At 39.3% G+C, this 21,536-nt stretch overlaps 1 protein-coding gene across 2 annotated transcripts in view; it reads left to right on the top strand.

Moving 5' to 3' along the window:
- Nucleotides 1-21,536, top strand: part of EPB41L4A (erythrocyte membrane protein band 4.1 like 4A) — a 102,550-nt gene that overhangs the window by 23,939 nt on the left and 57,075 nt on the right. For both annotated transcript variants that reach the window (XM_066613999.1, XM_066613998.1), the window contains exon 2: nucleotides 15,861-15,965. In XM_066613999.1, coding sequence (XP_066470096.1) covers nucleotides 15,861-15,965 — 105 coding nt within the window. The remainder of the gene's footprint in view (nucleotides 1-15,860; nucleotides 15,966-21,536) is intronic.

The following is a 21,536-nucleotide window of genomic DNA, read 5'->3' as shown; positions in this document are numbered from 1 at the left end:
AACAGCCGAAGTGCTAGTTGGGATGCTGCCCCTTGTAATTAACTACATCAGTTTATTCATATTGTGATGTTATATAATATTTTAGCCATACAGTTAAGAGAGCTGGATTTTTATATAAACTTAGTTTAAATTTTTTTTAGTCAGGACTTTAAAGCTGTCCTGATATCACCTGTTTAATTCACTGCTTAACAAGTTCTTGGCACAGCAGCTGAAGTAGAGCCTGCTAGAATTAATTTTCTCAATTTTGAGTCACTACTGTATTTTCTCCTCTACTTTCACAGTTTTATAATTGGATTGACATTTCTGACTGCTCAGTAGTACATACAGAAATTATGCACTGTAATTATGCCTTTTCATAAGGTTTTCATTTCTTCCCTGTGATGAGGGAATGCATTATAAATGTAGAAACTCTCATAAACTTGCAAATTGTAGGCCAGCATGTTTAAGTACTGTATGATGGATTTTTCTAAGAATGTACTCAGTGATTTTTTTCTCCTATTCACTTCCTTATTTCCTCATGGAAACCCTGGTACAGACTTATTTTTATTTTTCTTAATTACAACCCTGCTTTAAAAAACATAGTTTTCCCAATGTGGCTTAGAGAATAAAAACATAATATAATCATTGGGGGAAAAATAATATGAGTAATTGCTGCATAATGTCTTTCCAGTAAATTTAATAAGAAGGCAATAAATTGATATTTGAATAAAGTTAAAATTAGAATCTCTTAAATACTGGTAGGTTAAATTCCATGAATATATAACTTTTGTTAACTAACTCTGCGGAATACATTTTCTCATGAGTGATATGGCTTGAGTTCTTCACCTGTATTCTCATCCTTCAAACTTTCAGTACTGTAGTTTAATTTAACAGTTGGCTGAACAATAGTTGTGTCTTGCAGTTTGCAATGGCTAACTTTGTTTGGCAACCTGTGATTAAATTTAGATTTAATGTGGTCAGTTCAGCCTGTACTGTAGCTATGCTAGCTCATTATCTTTTACGTGATGTTAAATTATTATGCATAAGAGGAAGTTACTGTCTTTTTTAATAAGACTGCTACATATCAGACATACTGGGTACAGCACTTTTGATAAGCAAACGATTCACCACTTTGTTATACTGAGTTGAAGCACTATAACCTTGTTCCCTTAGATTAGGCGTACAAAAGAATGTGGTGTGAAAACCCCCTACTTGTCTGCTGTAATAACATGCCACTGTGAACGATTTGAAAAGATGTTTGAATGAAAAGTAAACAAACTTCCTGCTTCATTTTCTTGCACACTAGGGTAGACAGAGCAAGCGTGACATGCATACGTTTCCCTTTGTATAAGTATATAAAAGAGTTATAATCTCCCCTGCATTAACACTTAGAAATAAGTTTAAGAAGATACTGTCAGAATGAAAAAGTGCTTTTGAAGTACATGGCTGAAGATATGATAACTGGAAAAGGTTAATAAAAAAAGATTTTTTTTTAAAAGGACTTTTCATCTCTCCATGTTTGGTTTTTCTTCTTAACACATTTAGACTGCAATCCTATTCACATTTACCTGGGAGTAAGCTCCATTGACTACAATGGGATTTACCTCTGAGTAGATATGGATAGGATTGGGCTCTTAGTCTTCCAAGGCTTCTCAATTTGGCTTAAACTTATGATGGGAAGGAAAATAACCTTCTTTTTATTACCATTTTAAATGTTCAAAAAATATAACTGCTTTGATCTAACAAGGGTGTTCCTTCCAGAGAGCCAGGCTTCCACCCAAGGATCTTTTTCTATGTTTGATTCACATCAGTAAGCATGACATCTGAGCAGTTCCTGGTGTTGAATGTGCTCCCCCTGAAACAGGTGATTGGTGCTGTCAACGTGGCCATTGCTATAATGTCTGTTTTGGAGGGATATGCCTGCAAGTACTGAGAGCTAAGCTACAAATCAGAAAATCCCTGGTTTATGAATCTTACCTGTTGTAGGAACTCATTAGGTAGCCTTAAGCAAACCATCCTTCTCAGTCTCCCAATTGCAATATGGTTATAATAATCCTTACCTTATAGGGGTATTGTAAAGAGTACAAGATAATACACATGAGGCACTTAATACTCAAAAGTGCTATGCAAATGCTTAGTATTATCCTTCATAAGAGGTCCAGTGTAATGTAGTGGTTGGAGTATTGGCTAGAACTTTGAGTTCATTTCCCGACTCAGTTATGAAGCTTACTGGGTGACCTTGGGCCATTCACATACTCTCTGGCTCATTTACCAGACTGCATTTATTTGGAAGTAAATAGAACTCGGTTCTGAGTAAAAATGCATAAGAGAAGGGAAAGCTCCTGGGCCAGATTTAGTATTGTCGGAGATCCTGAAAGTGGACCCCTATTCTATCCTCATTATTTACAGTGGTGGACCAAACAGGTATAATACCAGCTGAATGGACAAATGCAACTATAGTGTCTATTTACAAAAAAGGCGACCATCGTGATCCCTCCAATTTTAGACCTATAAGCCTTTTATCAGTGGGGGGAAAACTTTATGCAAAACATCTTTTTAAACAAGCTGCTATCCTGGATGGAAGATCTGGGCCTTCCAGGGTGGGATCAGATAGGATTTCGAAAAGGATCTTCACCAATTGATCACTGTGCTGTTTTAGCTCATTTGATTGACAAGTACACAAGGCTAAAAAATCAAAAATTATATGTTGCTTTTCTGGATCTTAAAGGAGCCTTTGACTCTGTTAATAGATTTTCCCATAACAGCAAACTAGTTAAACTTAATATAGACCCTAGACTTCTAACTCTTATTCAGAAACTTTATACAGGCACCACCTGCCAAATTAAATTTACATCTTCGGGGAAATTGACCCCCAGAATTCAGGTCGAAAGGGGAGTGAAACGGGTGCATTTTAGCACCCACTCTTTTTAACATTTTCTATATGATTTTACCCCCTTTTTGCTTCAGATAGATGGACATATTCCTAAACTAGGTTCAATGCATATTCCAGCATTGCTCTATGCGGATGATGCAGTGCTAGTTTCCTGTACACCTATTGGACTTAAGCGACTTTTAAATAGAACTTCTGACTATCTGAAATGTAACAAACTCGAACTCTCAGAAAACCAAAGTTATGGTCTTTTCAAAATCATGGAGCCCAGGCACTTGATCTATTGGAGGGGAGAAACTAGAACAGGTCAAAAGCTTTAAATATCTTGGAATTCACTTCCACTACAATCTTTGCTGGGGTGCTCATCAAAAATTGGTTACAAACTTGGCCCGTGTCACTTTGCAGAGCACCAATCGATTCTTTTTTAGTCAGGTCATTCGTTATATACCAGCTGCTCTCAAGGTATTTAATGCCAAGGTATCGGCACAGCTCCTGTACAGGTGCCCTATCTGGATTAGCGCTATAAATCACACCCTTGAGAGTATCCAAGCTAAATTTTTGAGGGCTATCTTGGGTTTACCTAAATCTGTACCGTACTCTGCATTATGTTTGGAGACCTGACAATCGATCTTAGTATCAAGAGCATGGCTTTTAACCATATGCTACTGGCTCCAGTTACATTATAACGTGAAACCAGGCAGTCTCCTATCCAGAATGTTATCCGAGTCTGGTTCTTCTAAATGGTATAGCCAAATTAAGTCAAAAATTGAATCAATTGGTTTTTCATTGGATTTTTTAAGTTTCTATCCATTCCCTGGAGTTTATCATAGGATAAAGCCAGGAATGCGAGACATTCTTTTTTATTGTCCTTGGCACACTAGATCCCGCCACACTTACATGACTCCACTTTTCGGCAAAATGAATGGGCTTTCGGATGGGGCAAAACTGAAGTGTCCCCTAAATGACTGCTCACCAGATGTGCTAGAGGGAGTTGCTAAATTTTTACTTTTAGCGATTTCTAAGCCTTCTTAATGTAATTTGTCAAAAATATTGATATTTTATGTTGAACTGTAAATGTATTATTAGTAATTTAGTATCTTAACTCTGTTTTTGATAAACGGGATTAGGACTGATTATGTTTGCTTTTATGATTTCTTTATCTATGCCTAATAAAGGCTTATTCATTCATTCATTCAAAAGAGAGGGGTGCAAAAGTCAGGCTCTAGTAGCCTAAAAAGTTGAAAATAGGATTAGTGATGTAGCAGTTAAGAGACTGAGTTGTGAATCAGTACTTTCCAGGTCAAATCTCGCTTCTACCATGCATTCAGACTACATGACCTTGGATAAGCCTCGCTCTCTGCCTTAGTTCCCAGCTGCAATATGGTCGTTCTACTACTAACTGGGTTCTTGGGCACAATAGAAACAATGGGCCCCTCCTGAGCTCAATCCAAAGGAGAAGAGCCTACATCTGCCCAAAACATAAACAAAAGGATACAGCCCAATGTGGTATTCTCCTTGCTTGGTCTCTGAACACAGATGTCAACATTTGATATAGCAATGTATGAATAAAGTAATATGGCCTCTGTTGTGCTCTTCATTGGTTTGGCTGTGCATTGCCATGAAAATAATCTGTCTTGACATAACTGCAGGATGACTTGCTCTAGTTTAATAAAATTACTGCAGGCCAGGTTGCTGGCAAGGTCACAGCTGAATAAAATACTACTGTTGATTTTGAAAGCATAGAGATAAAACTTTACCATTAATCTAGGTATAAATTGGGAAAAATTTAGATATCATTTTTGAGAAATTACTTTGTGGTTTATTCATATTATCTTAGTCTTATCTACTATCCATATCTGCTATCTAATATCCACTATCTTTAACATGTTCTATTGTTATAAAACTCATACAACGTCCTTTGGCATGTAAACTGCAAAAGTTTTTCTTAGATAAGTTCCCACCTATTTACATGTACTCAGAATGCCTTTGTGAGCGCTTAAACAGACCTCATTTTCATTATAGCCTGTGCCATAATATATATACTGACAAATTTTTCCAGTAACTGTCTTAAATGCAGTGTTCCAATGAGTACTCTGTAGAATATGTGCTTTGGATATACATGTAGGGGGAATGTTGGATATGCTAGTTTAACAGCTGTTTTGCCACCAGCTCTCTACTTTTTGTTGTGAAATAATGCACAGTTTGCCAAGCCAATGCCAACGCACATTTTGCAATAAAATTTCATATCTGTGTAAGGGCAGGTGCCCTTTCCTAAGTTGGTAGAGGTCTCAATTTCTTTTCAATCTGCCTTTTTGAGGGAAGAGTCCCCCGATGTGCTTTCTTTCAAAGAATTAATACAGAAGATACAGAAGAAAATGATAGACTCCTTAATTTTATTCAGAGAACAACTACAACAAAACAAAATATTTTGTTGCTATTTTGTTTTATTAAGAGGGGGCAAAAGTTGTGAATATTAATAAAAAAACATTTGCATTTATCAGAATGTTCTGATTTTGTTAAGAATATTTAATAGACAAATACTCCCAATGTTTCTAGGTGGCCTCTATGAGTAATCTGTAGACACATTCCTTTGCCTTAGGGGTTTTCAATCCAAGGTTTCTGGTTCATAGTTTCTGTGATTAAATATACTAGATTGCTGCAGTATACTTCAGGGTAGCCATGAGTTACATCTTTTGATTATTTTATTTTTGCTTAAATTGTAATTGTTCCATTTCTCCTGCCTCCAGCCATGATTCTTCAGAATTAAAAGCTGAACAAAATATAGAATCATATGTAGGAATCATAAGAGAGCTTTACTGCATCAGGCCAAGTCCAATATCTTGTTTGTCATAGTGGCCAGCCAGATGTTCTCGTCCTCCATGAAATAGCCCAATCCTACCCAAATCCTGCCCCTGCTGATGCAGCCACACCACTGGAGCGCACACTGCATCCTGCAGGGGGGCAGTCTCGGGGGGGGGGTCTCTTCCAGATAAGGGAACATTTATTCTCTTGCCCAGGGGTAAGCCTTTGCTGCCACACTAGGTCTACTAGGACCTGTGCTACCTACGTAGTTGGTGCAAGTTCAAGTTGACGTGCAAAGGGGGATAGGATATTGGCAGTGTTCTCCTCCTTGACCCAATCTCTGTCCTGTTTCTCCCTCTGCCTGCCCCATTCCTCCCACTCCTGCCTCCCTCTTGCCCCCCCCCACTGACTTACTGGTGCCGGGGGTTGTGGATGGACCACAGGTGTGGTGCTATGGCCGCTAGCTTCTTGCAGTGGTGGCTTGGCTTGCAAAATGGTGCATTGTGCTACAAGAATGCTAGTTCCAGCACTGCAAGGCCCTATTAACACTGGTCCATAAGACTGCAATCTAAGCAAGTTTCATGGGGTAGGTCCCCTTCATGAGGACTCAGCGAGACTTATTTCTAAGTAGACGTGCATAGGATTGGGATGTAATCCCCTCTTAAACCAATTCATGCTAGTAGCCATCACAGTATTCCATGGCAATGGTCCATACAACAATTATATGTTATGATAAGAAATCTCAGTCTTGAATCACAGTCCTGAAAGGGAGGGCAGTTCCATACATTGTACCTTTCTGGTCCACTTAGCCACTGAGAACTCAAGGCTGCCTGTCAGAAGAGAGTTTTGCCACCTGTAGTAGTGACTGCTTTGTAAACTTCATTTTCAGTGGTACTATTTCAGTGTCCTTATTGTGTATAAAAACTGTCCTAGATATTTTGTGCCATGTATGCACACTGGTGATGAGTGGTGCTGTTTGTAACTCATTCCAAGGAAAATATTTCAGGCATTTCAAGAACATTCTTCTACAAAATAAGTCTCCAATCACATTCTGAATTAAATGTAGACATGTTTGTTTTTCTCTCAGTGCTTTTTTATCTTATCAGTTGCTATTTGCCTCTCCATATTAACAATTGCATCTACAGAAACAATGGTAGTTTTTCACCAGTGATGCCTTTTAGAACTCCTCCTGCTGCATCTATTGAAAAAAAAAATATTCAAATAGCTAATAAGGTTTACAGAATAAGACAAACTTTAATCCATTTTTGAAAAGAGAAGATTTTGCCTGGAGCATTTTATTAATTAACCCCAGGAGCCTGTTGGTCAGAACATTGGAGGGTTATGCATTTTTCATTAGCACTGTGAATAAAAGAGATCTTGAACATGGCCACAAGAGGTTAACCATTCAAAAGGTTAACTATTCAAAAAACTAAGCAGACCAAGGTTTAGTCCATTAATTGAAAGTACCTTAGTCCTTTGTTGACAATAAAGATGAATATGAGAGTAGTTTCAAAACAGAAATGTTTAGAAAATTACCTGATCTTATGCATTTAAAAAAACGCAGACCAAGGTACAAAGAATGATGAAGCTAGTTATGTGTGACCAAGGACACTTTTGGATTTCTGCTTTTGAAACAGCAATGTCCGTGCCATTTGGCCATCATTTCAAAAGTAGTTTGTGATATGACTTGGCGGCTTACTATTAAAAAAAAAAATCCCATTCAGTGTATGTACCCACATCTTTGGAAGTACCCGAAGCTTTTCTTTGGATTGTAGTCTTAGTTTATAAACTCTTGCATAAATAATCTAGTTCAGTGTTTCTCAGACTGTGGGTTGGGATCCACTAGGTGAGTCATGAGCCAGTTTCAGGTGGGTCCCCATTCATTTCAATATTTTATTTTTAATATATTAGAGTTGATGCTACCATGGTATGTGACTAAATTTGGGGAAATGTTACAGGCCTGGACTTTTAACAAGCTACAGTGTATATTCTTTTAACTGAGAGACTTTTAATCAATGAGACTTACTCCTGGGTAAGTGTGGGTAGGATTGCAGCCTGGGATTGTTAGAAATTTTCCTGCTTGATGATGTCACTTCCAGTCATGAAATCACTTCTGGTGGGTCCTGACAGATTCTCATTCTAAAAAGTGGGTCCTCAAGTGATTTAAAAATAGCCTTGCTGAACTTTGTGATGTTCGAGTCATTAAGCAGACAATCCAACAATCAGTCTCTCTCCAGGGGCTTAGAAAGGATTATCTTTCTTTCATGTGTTCAGGGGGAGTGGAGGGGGTCCCTTGGAGAGAGAATGATAGCTGGATTGTCAGCTGGCTGTTCTCTCTCTAACTATTGTAAAGAACAGTTTAGGTCCTTCTCATCGTGTTGAGATAAAAATATCTACAACAGTAAGAAAAGCATTTTAAAGGGGTGCCTTTTCCCCCTTCTCCAGGATCAGCACATTCCTTCTGATTTGCAGTGGCCATTCGTGTTGAGTCAAATCAGAGTATAAAAAAATCAGTGTATAACAAGGTTGGACCTGTACTTTCATTCTTGTTGCTTTGGATAAAATAGTATATAAATAATCTTTTGGTTTGCAAATGCAGTCCAGTTGGCCCTCCTTATCCCTGGATTTGGCTCAACGTGGACGCTGATGCAGTGTCTGGAGGGCTTCAAGAACCTTCTGAATGAGACTGGAAGTGCCTTCTGGTTGTGTCTGGGAGGTGTTCTATCTGCTCTTGAGAGCCCCATAAAAGCCCCAAAGGAGGTGAAAACCTGAAACCTCAAATCCAGTGGGGGTCCCAAGAAAATTCCTTCCCAACTCTATTAAGCTCATCAACAAGTAATTGTCCATAGCAATGCCAATTACAGTCAGACTAGTGGCTAGAAAAGGGGAGAAGAAGGATTCTGGTGAGGGCCAGCCCTTGTGTATTTGTACAACTGGAGCATGCATCAGAATTAAGAAGTGCTAACTGAGCACCAGTTGATTTATGTCCCTCTCCCAGGACAATATTGGTGTACAATGTTGGCAAAAGGAGGAATTAAAAGCTTGGGGAAATAGCCTCTCTGAAGAAGATGACATGATGCCCATGATGACAGGGCATATTTGCATTAGTCACAGGTCCAAATCCTAACCAATTTTCCAGCACTGGCATAGCTGTGCCAATGGGATGCCTGGTGCATCCTGCATTTGGGTGGCACTCACAGAAGCCTCCTCAAAGTAAGGGAATGTTTGTTCCCTTACCTCGGAGCTGCATTGCCCTTATGTCAGTGCTGGAAAGTCGGTTAGGATTGCACCCACAGTGTCTGGCCAGATATTTTTCTCCCCCTCCTTCCCCACACTTACAACCCTAATCCTAACCAGATACTCCCTTGAAGGAAGAAGCCGTCTTTCTAGCAAAACAAAATTTAGGTTGCACAATTCACCTGTGTGATTGGGGATGATCCCCATTTAATACCATTTGTAGGGTGGAACTGTTAAAGATTTTATTTGAGAAATTTGACTTGTGTGTCTAATCTACATGTGAAGCAGATTCCGTTCTTGGATATATTTTAAACTGAACATGTATTTGCACTGTGACTTGCTTGGTTAATTTCTGTGCATATTAATCTTTCTATTAATTTATCTTCTCTGTTTGAACATGTTTTCAGCGAATGAAGGTCTGGCTAAATGTTTGCATTATTAGCCATTATTAAATTAAAGCTCCTTGCTTGAACATGTATTATGCAAATTGTGCTCTAGCTAGTTCGGTCTATGAGATTATAAATTTTTACGCATGTAAATATATAGTGCATTAAGTTCCATAATGCTGCAGTCAGTGCTGTATGTATTCTGTAATATCTACATGTGACATTTTAAGAATTTAAAAGTAAACTTTTACAACTACAATTCTACACATGATTGTCTGATAATGTTTGGATCTCCAAAAAGGATCTAGTAGGGGGGAAAACCTTCACTGTATACAACACTTTACAGAATGATACAAATAACAAAGATAAATTCCTATTCTGAGGAGCATTCAGTCTAAATTTGAACATGGGAGACAACAAAGGGAAAGTGAGAAATAAAAGGGAGGCATGGATATTCATTCATTCATTCATTCATTCATTCATATCCCGCTTTATCTCCCAAGGAGGCATTCAAATCGGCTTAAAAAAGGTCAATACAAAGTGGCTTCCAAAAAGTCAATAAAAACATAAAATACAATATAAAAATAAAAACATTATCAGACCCTAAAGAAAGTATATAATCTAAATATCTAATTAAAAACCAGGAGCAAAGAGCAGGAGAACCAGCAAGCACTTTTTAAAAAGTCTATAAAAAACTAATGTTTAAAAACTTTAAATATCCATATGAAAAAGCCAGAATCTCAGAAGGCGAGAGAGAAAAAAATCTTTAAGCCCCATCGGAAAGCCTCTAAGAAGGGAGCAGTCTGTAAACTAAGAGGGAGAGAACTCCATAGACTTGGTGCCATTATGGAGAAGGCTCTCCTCCATAGGTGGTGGCATCTGTAAAAGGGCCCTCTCTGGTGACTGGAGAGGAGAGCCAGATTTAATGGAAGTAGGTGGTTTCTCAAATATCCTGGCCCCAAGCCATATGAGCAAATGCTATGTGTGCTCAGGCTTAGTTCCTGATGGAAGTGAAGACTAAAGTCCCAGTCCTAACCAGGGGAAATACCAGTGTACTGCCACATAAGTCAGCCTGCTAGCTCAGAAGCCCCTCTGCTAGCAGGCACTATGTAAATACCAGTGCAGCAGCTGGAAAGCCATTTGCCACTGTTAACAGGGTGCAGACCAGCTGCGGGTGCAACTCAACCAGTGAAGAGGCTGCAGGAGTGCTGAGGGGGGATAGGACAGGGTGGTGTCAGCAGGTAACAGCTCCTGAACCCTCTTCCTAAGCTGGACCCCCCCCCCCCACGGTTGCAAAATACTATGCTAGCAGCAAAATAGCAAATGCGTTTCAATGTAAGTAAGTGTAAAGTCATGCACGTTGGGACAAAAAATCAAAACTTCACATATAGGCTAATGGGTTCAGAGCTGTATGTGACAGATCAGGAGAGAGATCTTGGGGTGGTGGTGGACAGCTCGATGAAAGTGTCGACCCAATGTGTGGCAGCAGTGAACAAGGCCAACTGTATGCTTGAGATCATTAGAAAAGGTATTGAGAATAAAATAGCTAATATTAACAAATTGATGATAAGGCCACACCTGGAGTATTGCCTCCAGTTCTGGTCTCCACATCTCAAAAAGGACATAGTGGAAGGTGCAAAAGAGTCACTAAGATGATTACTGTGCTGGAGCATCTTCCGTATGAGGAAAGTCTAAAGCGTTTTGGCCACTTCAGCCTAAAAAAGAGGCGTCTGAAGGGGGACATGATTGAGACATACAAAATTATGCATGGGAAGGATAAAGTGGATAGAGAGATGCTCTTTTCCCTCTCACAACACCATAACCAGGGGGCATCCACTAAGTTGAGTTGAGTGTTGGGAGAGTTAGGGCAGGCAAAAGAAAATATTTCTTTACTCAGCGTGTAGTTAATCTGTGGAACTCCTTGCCACAGGATGTGGTGATGGCATCTGGCCTAGATGCCTTTAAAAGGGAATTGGACCAATGTCTGGAGGAAAAATCCATCATGGGTTACAAGCCATGATGTGTATGTGCAACCTCCTGTTTTTAGAAATGGGCTATGTCCGAATGCCAGATGCAAGGGAGGGTACCAGGATGCAGATCTCTTGTTGTCTTGTGTGCTCCCTGAGGCATTTGGTGGGCCACTGTGAGATGGAGGAAGCTGGACTAGATGGGCCTATAGTGTGATCCAGTGGGGCTGTTCTTAGTGCCTCCTCCCCTTCCCTGGGCTTCTCTAGTCAATTCTAAGGCAAGAACCCCCTCAGGCTCCTCCTCCTGCCCTATCACATCCAAAGAAAATATCAGACCATCCATCCTTTGTCCAGTGATAGTTGGTTCCTATCAGAGACAGGCATGACAGCCCACTCCTGCCTCTCCCCCCCATGCAAAAGCAAAATATTAACCCTTACTGTCTCCTGACTGGAACTTCCCTGCTGCTTGCCTGAATCATAGTTCCATGAGGTCTTTCATGTGCTGAAAAAAAATAAGTAAGCACAACCAGACACAGACAGACTCCATTGCACATGCATGGGAAACCAGTGCCAAATCAGGTGGCCTCAGACTAAAGTCAGTGCCCGAGTCATTGGCGCAAGTGACTTGACTGTACTCGAGTCTGCAAAAACACTTGTTTTTTGTGACTTGGACTTGAGTCACCTGACTCAAGTTCCCATCCCTGGTCATTACATGGGTCGTGGAGCACCTGCTATCTACCAAGTTCACTGTGGGGTGAGGGTGGGCTTGATGGTGCCCAGCTTCTTAGTTGTTGCAAGGGGGAGTCACATTAACCCAGTAGCACACATTTGTGGATTCCACTTTTATTCATTAATTGCCCTTCAAATATTTCTATCAACTTCACAAGATAAATAGCTAAGGAAGTGCAATCAGCAAAGATAGTGAAGGTATGGTTTTTCAGTAGGCTTACTGTTATTTTCTAACAGAAGCCCTGTACCTTTAACAGCTGTGTTATAGCCTGACATTCAGCAGGTGCAGTTTTCACTTACAATGAATTTCCATGCCAGAAAAGGCTTCACTGCTGCTAGGGGGAAAAAAAGGTTGATCTCTACTTGTATTCTCAGTAGCTGAATACTTGTAACATTTAGCCTGGAATTATGAGCATACTTTAGCTTTTTAAAAGAAATCTTTTCTTTTAAAAATATTTCAAATATGTTTTATTTAGTGGTTCAATTTCATTTCTATCAAAAGAAAGCCAGACCTTCTCTGAAGGTTCTACCTGTCATGTTATGAAGCTGGTGGAAACCTGCCTTTCTGGTTTATAGTGTTGTTGCTGATCTATAAAGCATGGCCTTATGACTCATTTTGAACAATTCTTTGTTCTGTCTTGGAAGTGTTACTGATGGTATTTCAAATAAACTTGTTCCCTGTAAGCATGCAAGCCTCTAGCAAGTTTGATCTCAGTATGTAGCAGATTTTGTAACTTTAGAAATATCCCCAATCTAGTTCAGCACTCTCTCTCTCTCTCTGGCTCCCTCTGATGGACTTTTGTACTCAAACTATTGTACCGATATTTGCATCACAGAAAATAATTTTTCAGCACTTTATAAAGTTACCCTTCCAGCTGGTAGTTTCCCTTTATAGAAAGTGGGTGTGCTCAGAATGATGTATTATGCATGTAGCGGTGTACTATGACAACCAAAGATGCTCTGCTTTACCTTGCTCGGTTGTGTGCCTTGCTCATGTTATTTATAATGCAAGAAAAGAGCTCTGGCATTATTTGGCTATGACTTGTGTTTTTTTTCAGGTTCACTTTCTCTATCAGCTCAGTATTATATATAAAATATGTTGTTGTATTGATATAGCATGAATGTTACAAAGATCAGATGGCACTTCTGAGAATCAGTGCAGATGGGTGTCAAGTATGAGATGCAAGATGTATGAAAATTGTCTATGCATGTTATATAAACATATGTTATACGAATATGATACGTTTGCATGTCACATGATATGTTATATTCATACTCGGAATGCTTGGGCCTGGTTTACTGGTGTTTGGAACGTTCTTCCTTGTGCCATGACAAAATTAATTGTAAATGTTTAAATATTTTCCTATATCCTGACCACACTAGTCCACATACTTCTTTAGTCTAGACCTGTCTCCTTTACCTCCATGTAGCTGGTACATGGCACACCACACAACATCTTTTTCCATGTTTGTGTGTCTCGGGATAAAAAAGCATGTCCATTGCAGTAGGAAACTTTCAGCAAATAATGATCACCTTTTACATAACTTGTTATCTTAATGGCATTTGAATAAGAATAAAAAAAAAAGACTTTAAAAAAAACAGACCATGTTCTTCAAAATGCCAGGTTAAAGATCAGGGGTATCAAACGCATTTTGTATAGAGGGCCTGAATAGCATTCAGGCTGCATGCTGAGGATCAGAAGTGGCATCATTAAGTAGGAAGTGATACAGAGCATGACATTAAGCAGATCATGACTAGAAATAAGCACTTTGTTCTCACATACACACTCATTAGCTGCAAATGACAGAAGAGAGAATATGTAAATATTGATCATATTTACAAGATATGGGAGAGTCTAACATGCATGCCTTCTGAGGCCTCCTTCCATTGCTCCATCCTAGTGAAGACGCTCACAGAAGTGGCACTGTTGAAAGGACAGCACAGGGAAAGCCCAAGTATCATGTGGTCCAGATAAATAGCTTCCATGGGCCATATCTGGCTCACAGGCCTTAAGCTTGACACTGCTGGTAAAGTAGATAGAGTATGCTACTGTACTTAATACTAAAATTCTAGAGCCAGGTTAAGTATTTTGCTTGTTAATTTATTAGTTCAATAGAGCAGGTGTCTATAAGCATTTGAAATACACTGCTATGGTCAAAGTAAAAGTAATTTAATGGATATTCAGTTTGATGCTTGCCATTTTCCTCATTGAAACTTAATTTCTTGTTTTAATGTGAACTGAGTTTTAAAATCATAATGCACTTTTGGTCACACAATAATTACAGTTTTTGTTGATGGGGACCAATCGGGGTTTTGCCTTCCTTCTCTTCAGTGCTCTGCTGGATGATATGAAAAGGGAAAGAGAGGAGAACTTAACACAAGTACAATCTGAAAGATTCAAGGTAGCCAGTCACTAGGTGGCATGAGCAGAGATTAAAACTGTTTCCTTTTCTACATTTGTGTGAAGTTGATTAGAATTCAAGCTACAGGTTTCCCTCCAAAAACATTTTTAAAAAGTGCTAGAAGGGCAGTGTGGTTTTAAATTTTCTCATGAATGGCCACCTGAAGGAGCTAAGCAGCTCCAGAGTATACATAAAACAAACTCGTATCCTTTCAGTATGTGAAGTTGAAGCTGGAACTGTATCACTGAGCTATATCACTGCTAAGTCACCTTGCTGAACTATTTGGGCAAAAAATTGCTACCAGAGTGTCCTTCTAATAAACCCAATAGAATAAGTAAACTCTGAGGAGCTGCATTGCCTCTGTTTCAATTCTGCCCTAAGTTCTGGTGAGGTGCCAGGTTATCCAAAGGAATGTCCCTAATCCTTCAAGGCCTTGTGAAGAGCAAGGCCCTGGCAGGCTAGGAACTGGTGGCCATGAAAGAATGACCAAATGGGTCAACAACCAGTATCTTGAGGTCCCAGGTCAAGAGCTATATGAAAGCAGCACAATAAGAGTGATGAACTTGGTTAGAGAAGGAACTGAAGAGCAGCAGGCTGTCCTCTGACAGGGGTTGTTAGGAAAACAATGAGACTGAGTTGAGATGGTGGGAGAAACAAAATAAATAGGGTTGATAGATTTGGGAAGGGGAAAGTGTATCCAATATGGAGACCTTCTGGGGAGAATGGAGAAGAGTGACAGGGATTCTTTGGGAGGAATAGGGTCAGCAGCTTTTGCTGCTTTTTTAGGTTTAGAAATTTGGTCACCTCTGTAGTAGCAGATCAAGTTTTTCTCTCTTATGATGTACAATATTTAAAATAATGAAAAGGAGATAGTCTTTCAAATAATGATAAAGGGAAACACTTTGGTTTACGATTTATGCTTTGGGCATCCTCAGTCAGCAAAGCTGTACATGCAAGATATTTAAGATGGGTCATGTCAACCAGTGTGCCAAGGCAAAGACACATATAGTGACTTTATGAAAAGTAATTGTGTATGACTTTCATTGGAATAATGGTTTATATGGCCCACCTTAAACATTTATTTTATAGTGCAGCAAAACAGAGCATTTCGTCTCACCTCCTTTCTGGGCCTGAAATGACACACTCAAGATTTTTATGCAAAGAGAGGGCAGTGCAGAGCTACTGCAGATCACAAACAGAATTTTTTAAAATAGCAAAAATATGTGAAATTCATGCTGGTAATACGCAACCCTGTTCATTAACTATTTTTCACAAACTTAGCTAAGCAGGTCATGTAATTTTTTTTCCCTTGCCATTGAGACTTTCATTAAAGATCAGGAAGGCTGTTTCTACCTCATAAAACAACCTCCTTTGGTAGACAAAGCTAGCTGAATGCATGAATGCCACTGTGCAGCTGACAAAAGAGTGAGGACTTGTATGAAAAGGCTCTGTACATTCTTTCCCACAGAAGTCAACGAAAGGGTCGGTTGTCCTAGGCTACGTATTCCGGCATTTGAATCTTGTGGAGATAGATTACTTCGGGCTGCGTTACTGTGACAGAAGTCACCAGACGGTGAGTAAAAGTACAACAGAGCAGATTTTCCAATAGTAAAATTGACCCTGTTGGTGATTCTCTTTCCAATCATATTTTAGACTGTAAGCAAGTCAATCTTTAAAACTGCCTGTAACGCTTTAAATCAACCTGTCATACTTACAAGCAAATACATTTTTAAAAAAATCCCCCCTTTTTTCTTTGCTGGAGTGATATGTTGTGCAGAAGAGGCCTTTTTTGTTCAAGTGAGTGGACCTTTTGGGGAATAGAAATAAGTCCTAAGTCTACCTGCAGTGTTTGAAATATAAGAAAACAACCCAATCCTAACTAACTTTCTGTGCTGTGATATAGTGGCACAGAAACAGCTTCTGCTATATCCGGTGTGGGAAGAGAAGCTGCTGGAGGTCTCCCCAAGGGAAGAGGACATTTCTCTCCCTGGGGTAAGCCCCAGAAGCCACTGTGGAGTTATTTGGGCTTGTGTCAGCAAAATCTGTTAGTCCAAGCTATTTTGGCATGTGCCAGCTGGCACAAATCCAAGCAACTCTGTGTTGGGAAATCAGGCCCAAGAAGGGGGTGAGGCCCTTGCCACCATTCTTGCCCCCTCTTTATCCTCCCTGTGTCCCATGTCACCTCTTCCCCACTTATGTTCCACCCTTCACTTGCCTGGTGGAAACTTACCAGCTCCATTGGGATCTGGTATTGGCAGGCTGGCACAGACTTTAGCTCTAGCACCAGGAGTGGATGCACTATCTTAATGTGCTTTCCAACATGTTTGTGACAGTATATGCTTGTCCCACCTGCATCTGAACAGACAGGATTGCGCTGTTAGACTGTTGATTCATTTAGTTAATTGTCAATTCTGACTGGCACTGTCTACCATTTAGCTACATCCCAATCCCTTCCATTACACTTAAGATGTAATAGAAACAAATTTCCAGTGAACAAACAGATTGTTAAGCAATTACACTTAAAGAGAAGAAGATAAAAAGGAAAAAATAGTTAAAACATTTTAATTATGCATGTACATTAATTAATATATGTTCAAATTATTCCCTTATTATAATGAGCATAATAGAGTAAAACCTTCTATGTTGTTGCTTGTTTTGTTTTGTATGACTTGCATCCTGTCAAAATTATTGTATTGAGAAGCTTTAAGACATTTAAGTAATCAAGCACAAAATCCTCTGGGCACATTACAATTTTTAAGGGAGCTTTTCTATTTGGTTGCCTACTAATTTCAAAAATATTTTAGGAGTAGTAGAACCTTTATTGGCATATAGACCAATACAGGTTCTATGCCAATAAAGGTTCTACTCTTCAGAAACCAAGAAACATCAGTCATGGTTAATTCCATTTTCATTTATTTTGTTTTTTTGTTCATGGTTAATTCCATTTTCATTTATTTTGTTACATATATATTCAGAGATAGCCTAGGTTGCATATACCCATTATGGCTTGTAATCTATGATGAACTTTTCCTCTATAAATTTGCCCAGTTTCCTTTTAAAGGCAGCTAGGCTAAGTGAAATCACCACATCCTGTGTCAAGAAGTTGCACAGATTAATTACATAATGGGTAAAGAAATATTTTCTTTTGTTTGTTCTAACTCTTCCATTACTCAATTTTTGTGGATGTTCTCTGGTTCTGGTGGTGTGTGAGAGGGAAAAGAACTTCCCTCTATCCACTCTGTCCCCCTGCATAATTTTATATGCCTCATTCATGTCTCCCTCCCCCTGTGCCTTTTTTCTAGACTGAAGAGCCCCAAACGCTGTAGCCTTTTCTCATAAGGGAGAGAAATCCTTTTTGCAAGTGGTGATGTGCAGGCACCATTAAAGATGACTGTGGATGCCCAAAACTGGTGGTTGGAAAATGCAACTGAATGCCTTTAATAAGATACTTGGAGTGTGGTTGGCAATATTATGTTGCACGTGTATAAGCGAGTTGAAACCTGGAGGGGTGTGTGTATGTTTGAACTAGTTTAAACACAGCAAAGTGCGATTCTGGAACAAAACTTGACATGTGTCTGGAATGTATGCTTGAAACCATGAATCTGCAAAGAGAATTTATGAATCTGTTCTTCTCTTTTTGCTATAGTAGGTCAGCAAAGGGGCCAGCTAAACGGGGCTGGGAAAGGTGAAGAGTGTGTGTAAGCCTCTTGCTGTACTAGAGGCATTTTGATGATTGACATCATGAGGAATGGAAAGTTTTCGACCTCCTTAATGGTTTCTTGCAAACAAGTTCAGAGCATTTGACCTGCATTTGACCCAGTACACAGTTGTGGCATGGATCTTTAAAGAAACAGAATGATTTATTATCACATAAAGAATTTTAATTATAATAGCACGTCAGTGGAATGTACAGTTTATTTTTTATGTAATTTTACTTTTCTTTTCTTTTTAATAAAAAAGTCCAAAGTATTGAGGTTTAGGCCAGATTTTCAAAACTGGGCTGTGAAATTCTGCAAGCCATTTAGATGTCTAGAGATTCAGCACCTCATGCCTGTGTACCTCTTGCTCTTTAAGTCAGGCCCTCACTTTATATGGTATTGAGGCAGACCTGAATTTACAGACATGGGTCTACTTCTATACAGTGGTTCCCAAACTGTGGGTCAGGATCCACCAATGGGTCTTATCTCGATTTCTTTGTGGATTGCGAAACTGGCATGGCATATTAGACTCTGTGCATCAAGGTTTAAATCTGCAATTGGGGGTGAGCACTGCTGCCCAATCACTATTATAGCCACACCTCTTGACATTCATAAATCAGCAACCATTAGGCTGCAGCAACCCCTCCAAGCTGATAAGGAAAATGTATTAAGCCTTCTGGACCCCGTAGTCTCCAGGCTGCATTAGGCTGCAGGCGCCATTAGGCTCCAAACTGACAAGAAAAATATACTATTCTATAGAAATTGAAGGCAACCCCCCCCCCAAGGATAAAAACAGAGACTTGAGCAGTTGGTTAAGTGAAATTTTTTTGTCTTGTAAAGCTAGGCGGGTCCTGATAGAGTGTCGTTTTTAAAAGTGGGTCCTGGGGCTAAAAGGTTTGGGAACCACTGTGGGCCTTATGATGTAATATTTGAGCTGTCAGAAAGGAAGAGTTGAACTTCTTCTGTGGAAAGCAGTTTAAGGAAGTCCTTAAGTTTTGAACTCTTACAAAACAGAGGGATTGTATCATAATGCTACTATTGTGTAACTCCCCATTGTGTAAGTGGAGAGGGAGATTTTGGCTGATCTCCCCTTTGCAACCATCTGCTTCTGAGAGTCCCCTAAACTTCAAGAACAGTTCTTAGAGAAGATTGTACAGAGGGGAAGGGCAATTTTCACTAAACAGAAGACAAACTTAGGATACAATTTATAAAAAGAAAATAGAATGCTAATTTGCATGTTCCTCCTCCTTCTTCTTCACAATTGCTATGTTCTTTAGAGTATGCTGTCTTTTTGCTTTTGTGTTATCCAGAGGGTAGGTTCTTGTGTATGTTTCCAGTTCAGGGTGACCAGATACAATGGAGGACAGAGTGGTTATACCTTTAACCATTGTATAGAAGACGGAATTTTGACAGGTGCAGCTCAGCATGGAAGGGTTTAAAAAGCTGCACCTGCCAAAATCCCTCTTCTGTATAATGGTTAAAGGTATAGGCACTGTGTCCACCATTGTATCTGGTCATCCTGTTCAAACACAAAGTTTTTGCTAATTGTTTATGCATAAAAACAGATTGGGCCATTGTACTTCATTTCTATTCTTCCACGTTGGCTTAATTGAGTCTTGATTTGTGCATTAAGTTCCTTTCTTTTCTTTGGTGAATCTGTGAAAACTATTATACAGTATTTATAACACTGATGTTTGTTCAGGATATTTATTGGCATTTATTGGTATAGATGCCAGTTTGTCTTTGGGGTTGGAAATTTGTAATTATTTGTGGCATCTTTAATCTCTCTGCCTTGTTAGTCATTAAGAAGAGTGTGAACCCAAAGTATTGGATAGTTTTGACTTTTTACTCTTGTTGTGAAAGAGTTTTAAGGCTGGCATTGCTCACAGCTCCTCTTCTTAGAATATTCTGGAGGGGATTATCCATTAATGGTGGTCTTGTTTAACTTACAATGATATAATTGTTGCCTCAGAAATACATATCTTTCTGTAAAGATAACTTGCTTTAAATCATTTTACCAAATTAGAATGCAGGAAACTATTTGGTCCTGAGTCAATCCATTGTCTACCTAGCTCGGTATTCTCTAGAACAGTGTTTCTCAAAGTGGTATTCATACCACTAGTGGTACTTGAGGTGGTGTCCAGTGGTACACGTGAAACTCTCAGACTCCTTCCACCTGGCAGTGAGACCAGCAATGCAACCTGACAATTAGCGGTAGGAGCCTCAACTCAGCAGACAGTGCTCCAGCGTGCACTTTTTGCACGTTAGAAAAAGCCCTCCTATCCATCCTGAGCCTCTTACTGATGTTTGTTGTATTGTATTTGGCCTCCCAATCTGGAAGTAACTGGCGATGACATCATCACTAGTTACTTCTGGTGGTATTTCCAGTAGGTAGACCATACAAAGTGGTATGGCAGGGGAGAAACATTGAGAAACATTGGTCTAGACTGACTGGTTGGGACTCTCCCAGATAGTTTTTTTCTAAGCTCGGAGATGCTGGAGATTGAACCTGCAAGCCATGCACTCTTCCTGAGTTGTGGTCTCATTTTGTACACAATGTAGTCTCTTCAAAGCCTAGCTGAATTTTGCCCATAGAAATTTCACATGTTAGAACAATATTAATTTTGCAGTTGTTCAGATAAACTCCCTTTGTCAATCTCAATTGAGCATCCTTGGATGGCAAAATCAAAGGATTGATAAATAGTAGATAATGTTGGGTGCTGTCTCCATAGCAAATTATCTTACTTAGAAACATCTAAATTACATATATTATTTAGTCCTGACCTTGTATCCTTGACACTGTGCTTTCTGTAAAGTTTAATATTCAGAAAACAATTGGGAAATAGAGTAGCTGTCTCTGCAGTTGCTTTTACCTCCATTGTTGTGACCACTACAGCTAGTATTTATAGCCAGCAGGATACTAGATGCTGTATAGAGCATAATATAGGTTACTATGTCCCTTTCCCGTTTGTGTTTATGAGAGTGTAAGCCATTAAAAAAAAAAAATTATTGTAAACTACCTGAATGCAGTGGCAGAAAGGCAATTTATAAGTAAGAGTAATAAAATAAAAAAGTGGCACAACTCCAGACCAAAAGGCTGCTGATCTATAACAGGTAGGCAATGCATCTTTTCTTTTTATTCCCTAGAGGAAATGCACAGCATTTGTTTCTTAACCTGATGATGCTTATTATGGCAGTGGTTTTATCAGAATTCATGTGCTGTCAGCTCAATGAAATGAACTAGGGCTTTTTTAAGTGCAACAGCAAAACTGAGCGTTAATGAGCAAAATTAAAATGTGGTACTGTGTATATGAGTTGAAAGTCTGCAGTTGTGTCTACATAGCTTTGCAGGGGAGCAGGATGCTTTATGCATAATCTTATGGGTTGATGTTTTACGCTTTCTGGTGTTTGTTTTAGGCTGACATTTAGATTCTTCTAAAGCAGGG

Source organism: Tiliqua scincoides, chromosome 2, assembly GCF_035046505.1.
Source record: "Tiliqua scincoides isolate rTilSci1 chromosome 2, rTilSci1.hap2, whole genome shotgun sequence".
Classification (NCBI taxonomy): Eukaryota; Metazoa; Chordata; class Lepidosauria; order Squamata; family Scincidae; genus Tiliqua; species Tiliqua scincoides.
The sequence above is the reverse complement of the archived record's forward strand: the minus strand, read 5'-3'. Positions and strand labels throughout refer to the sequence as shown.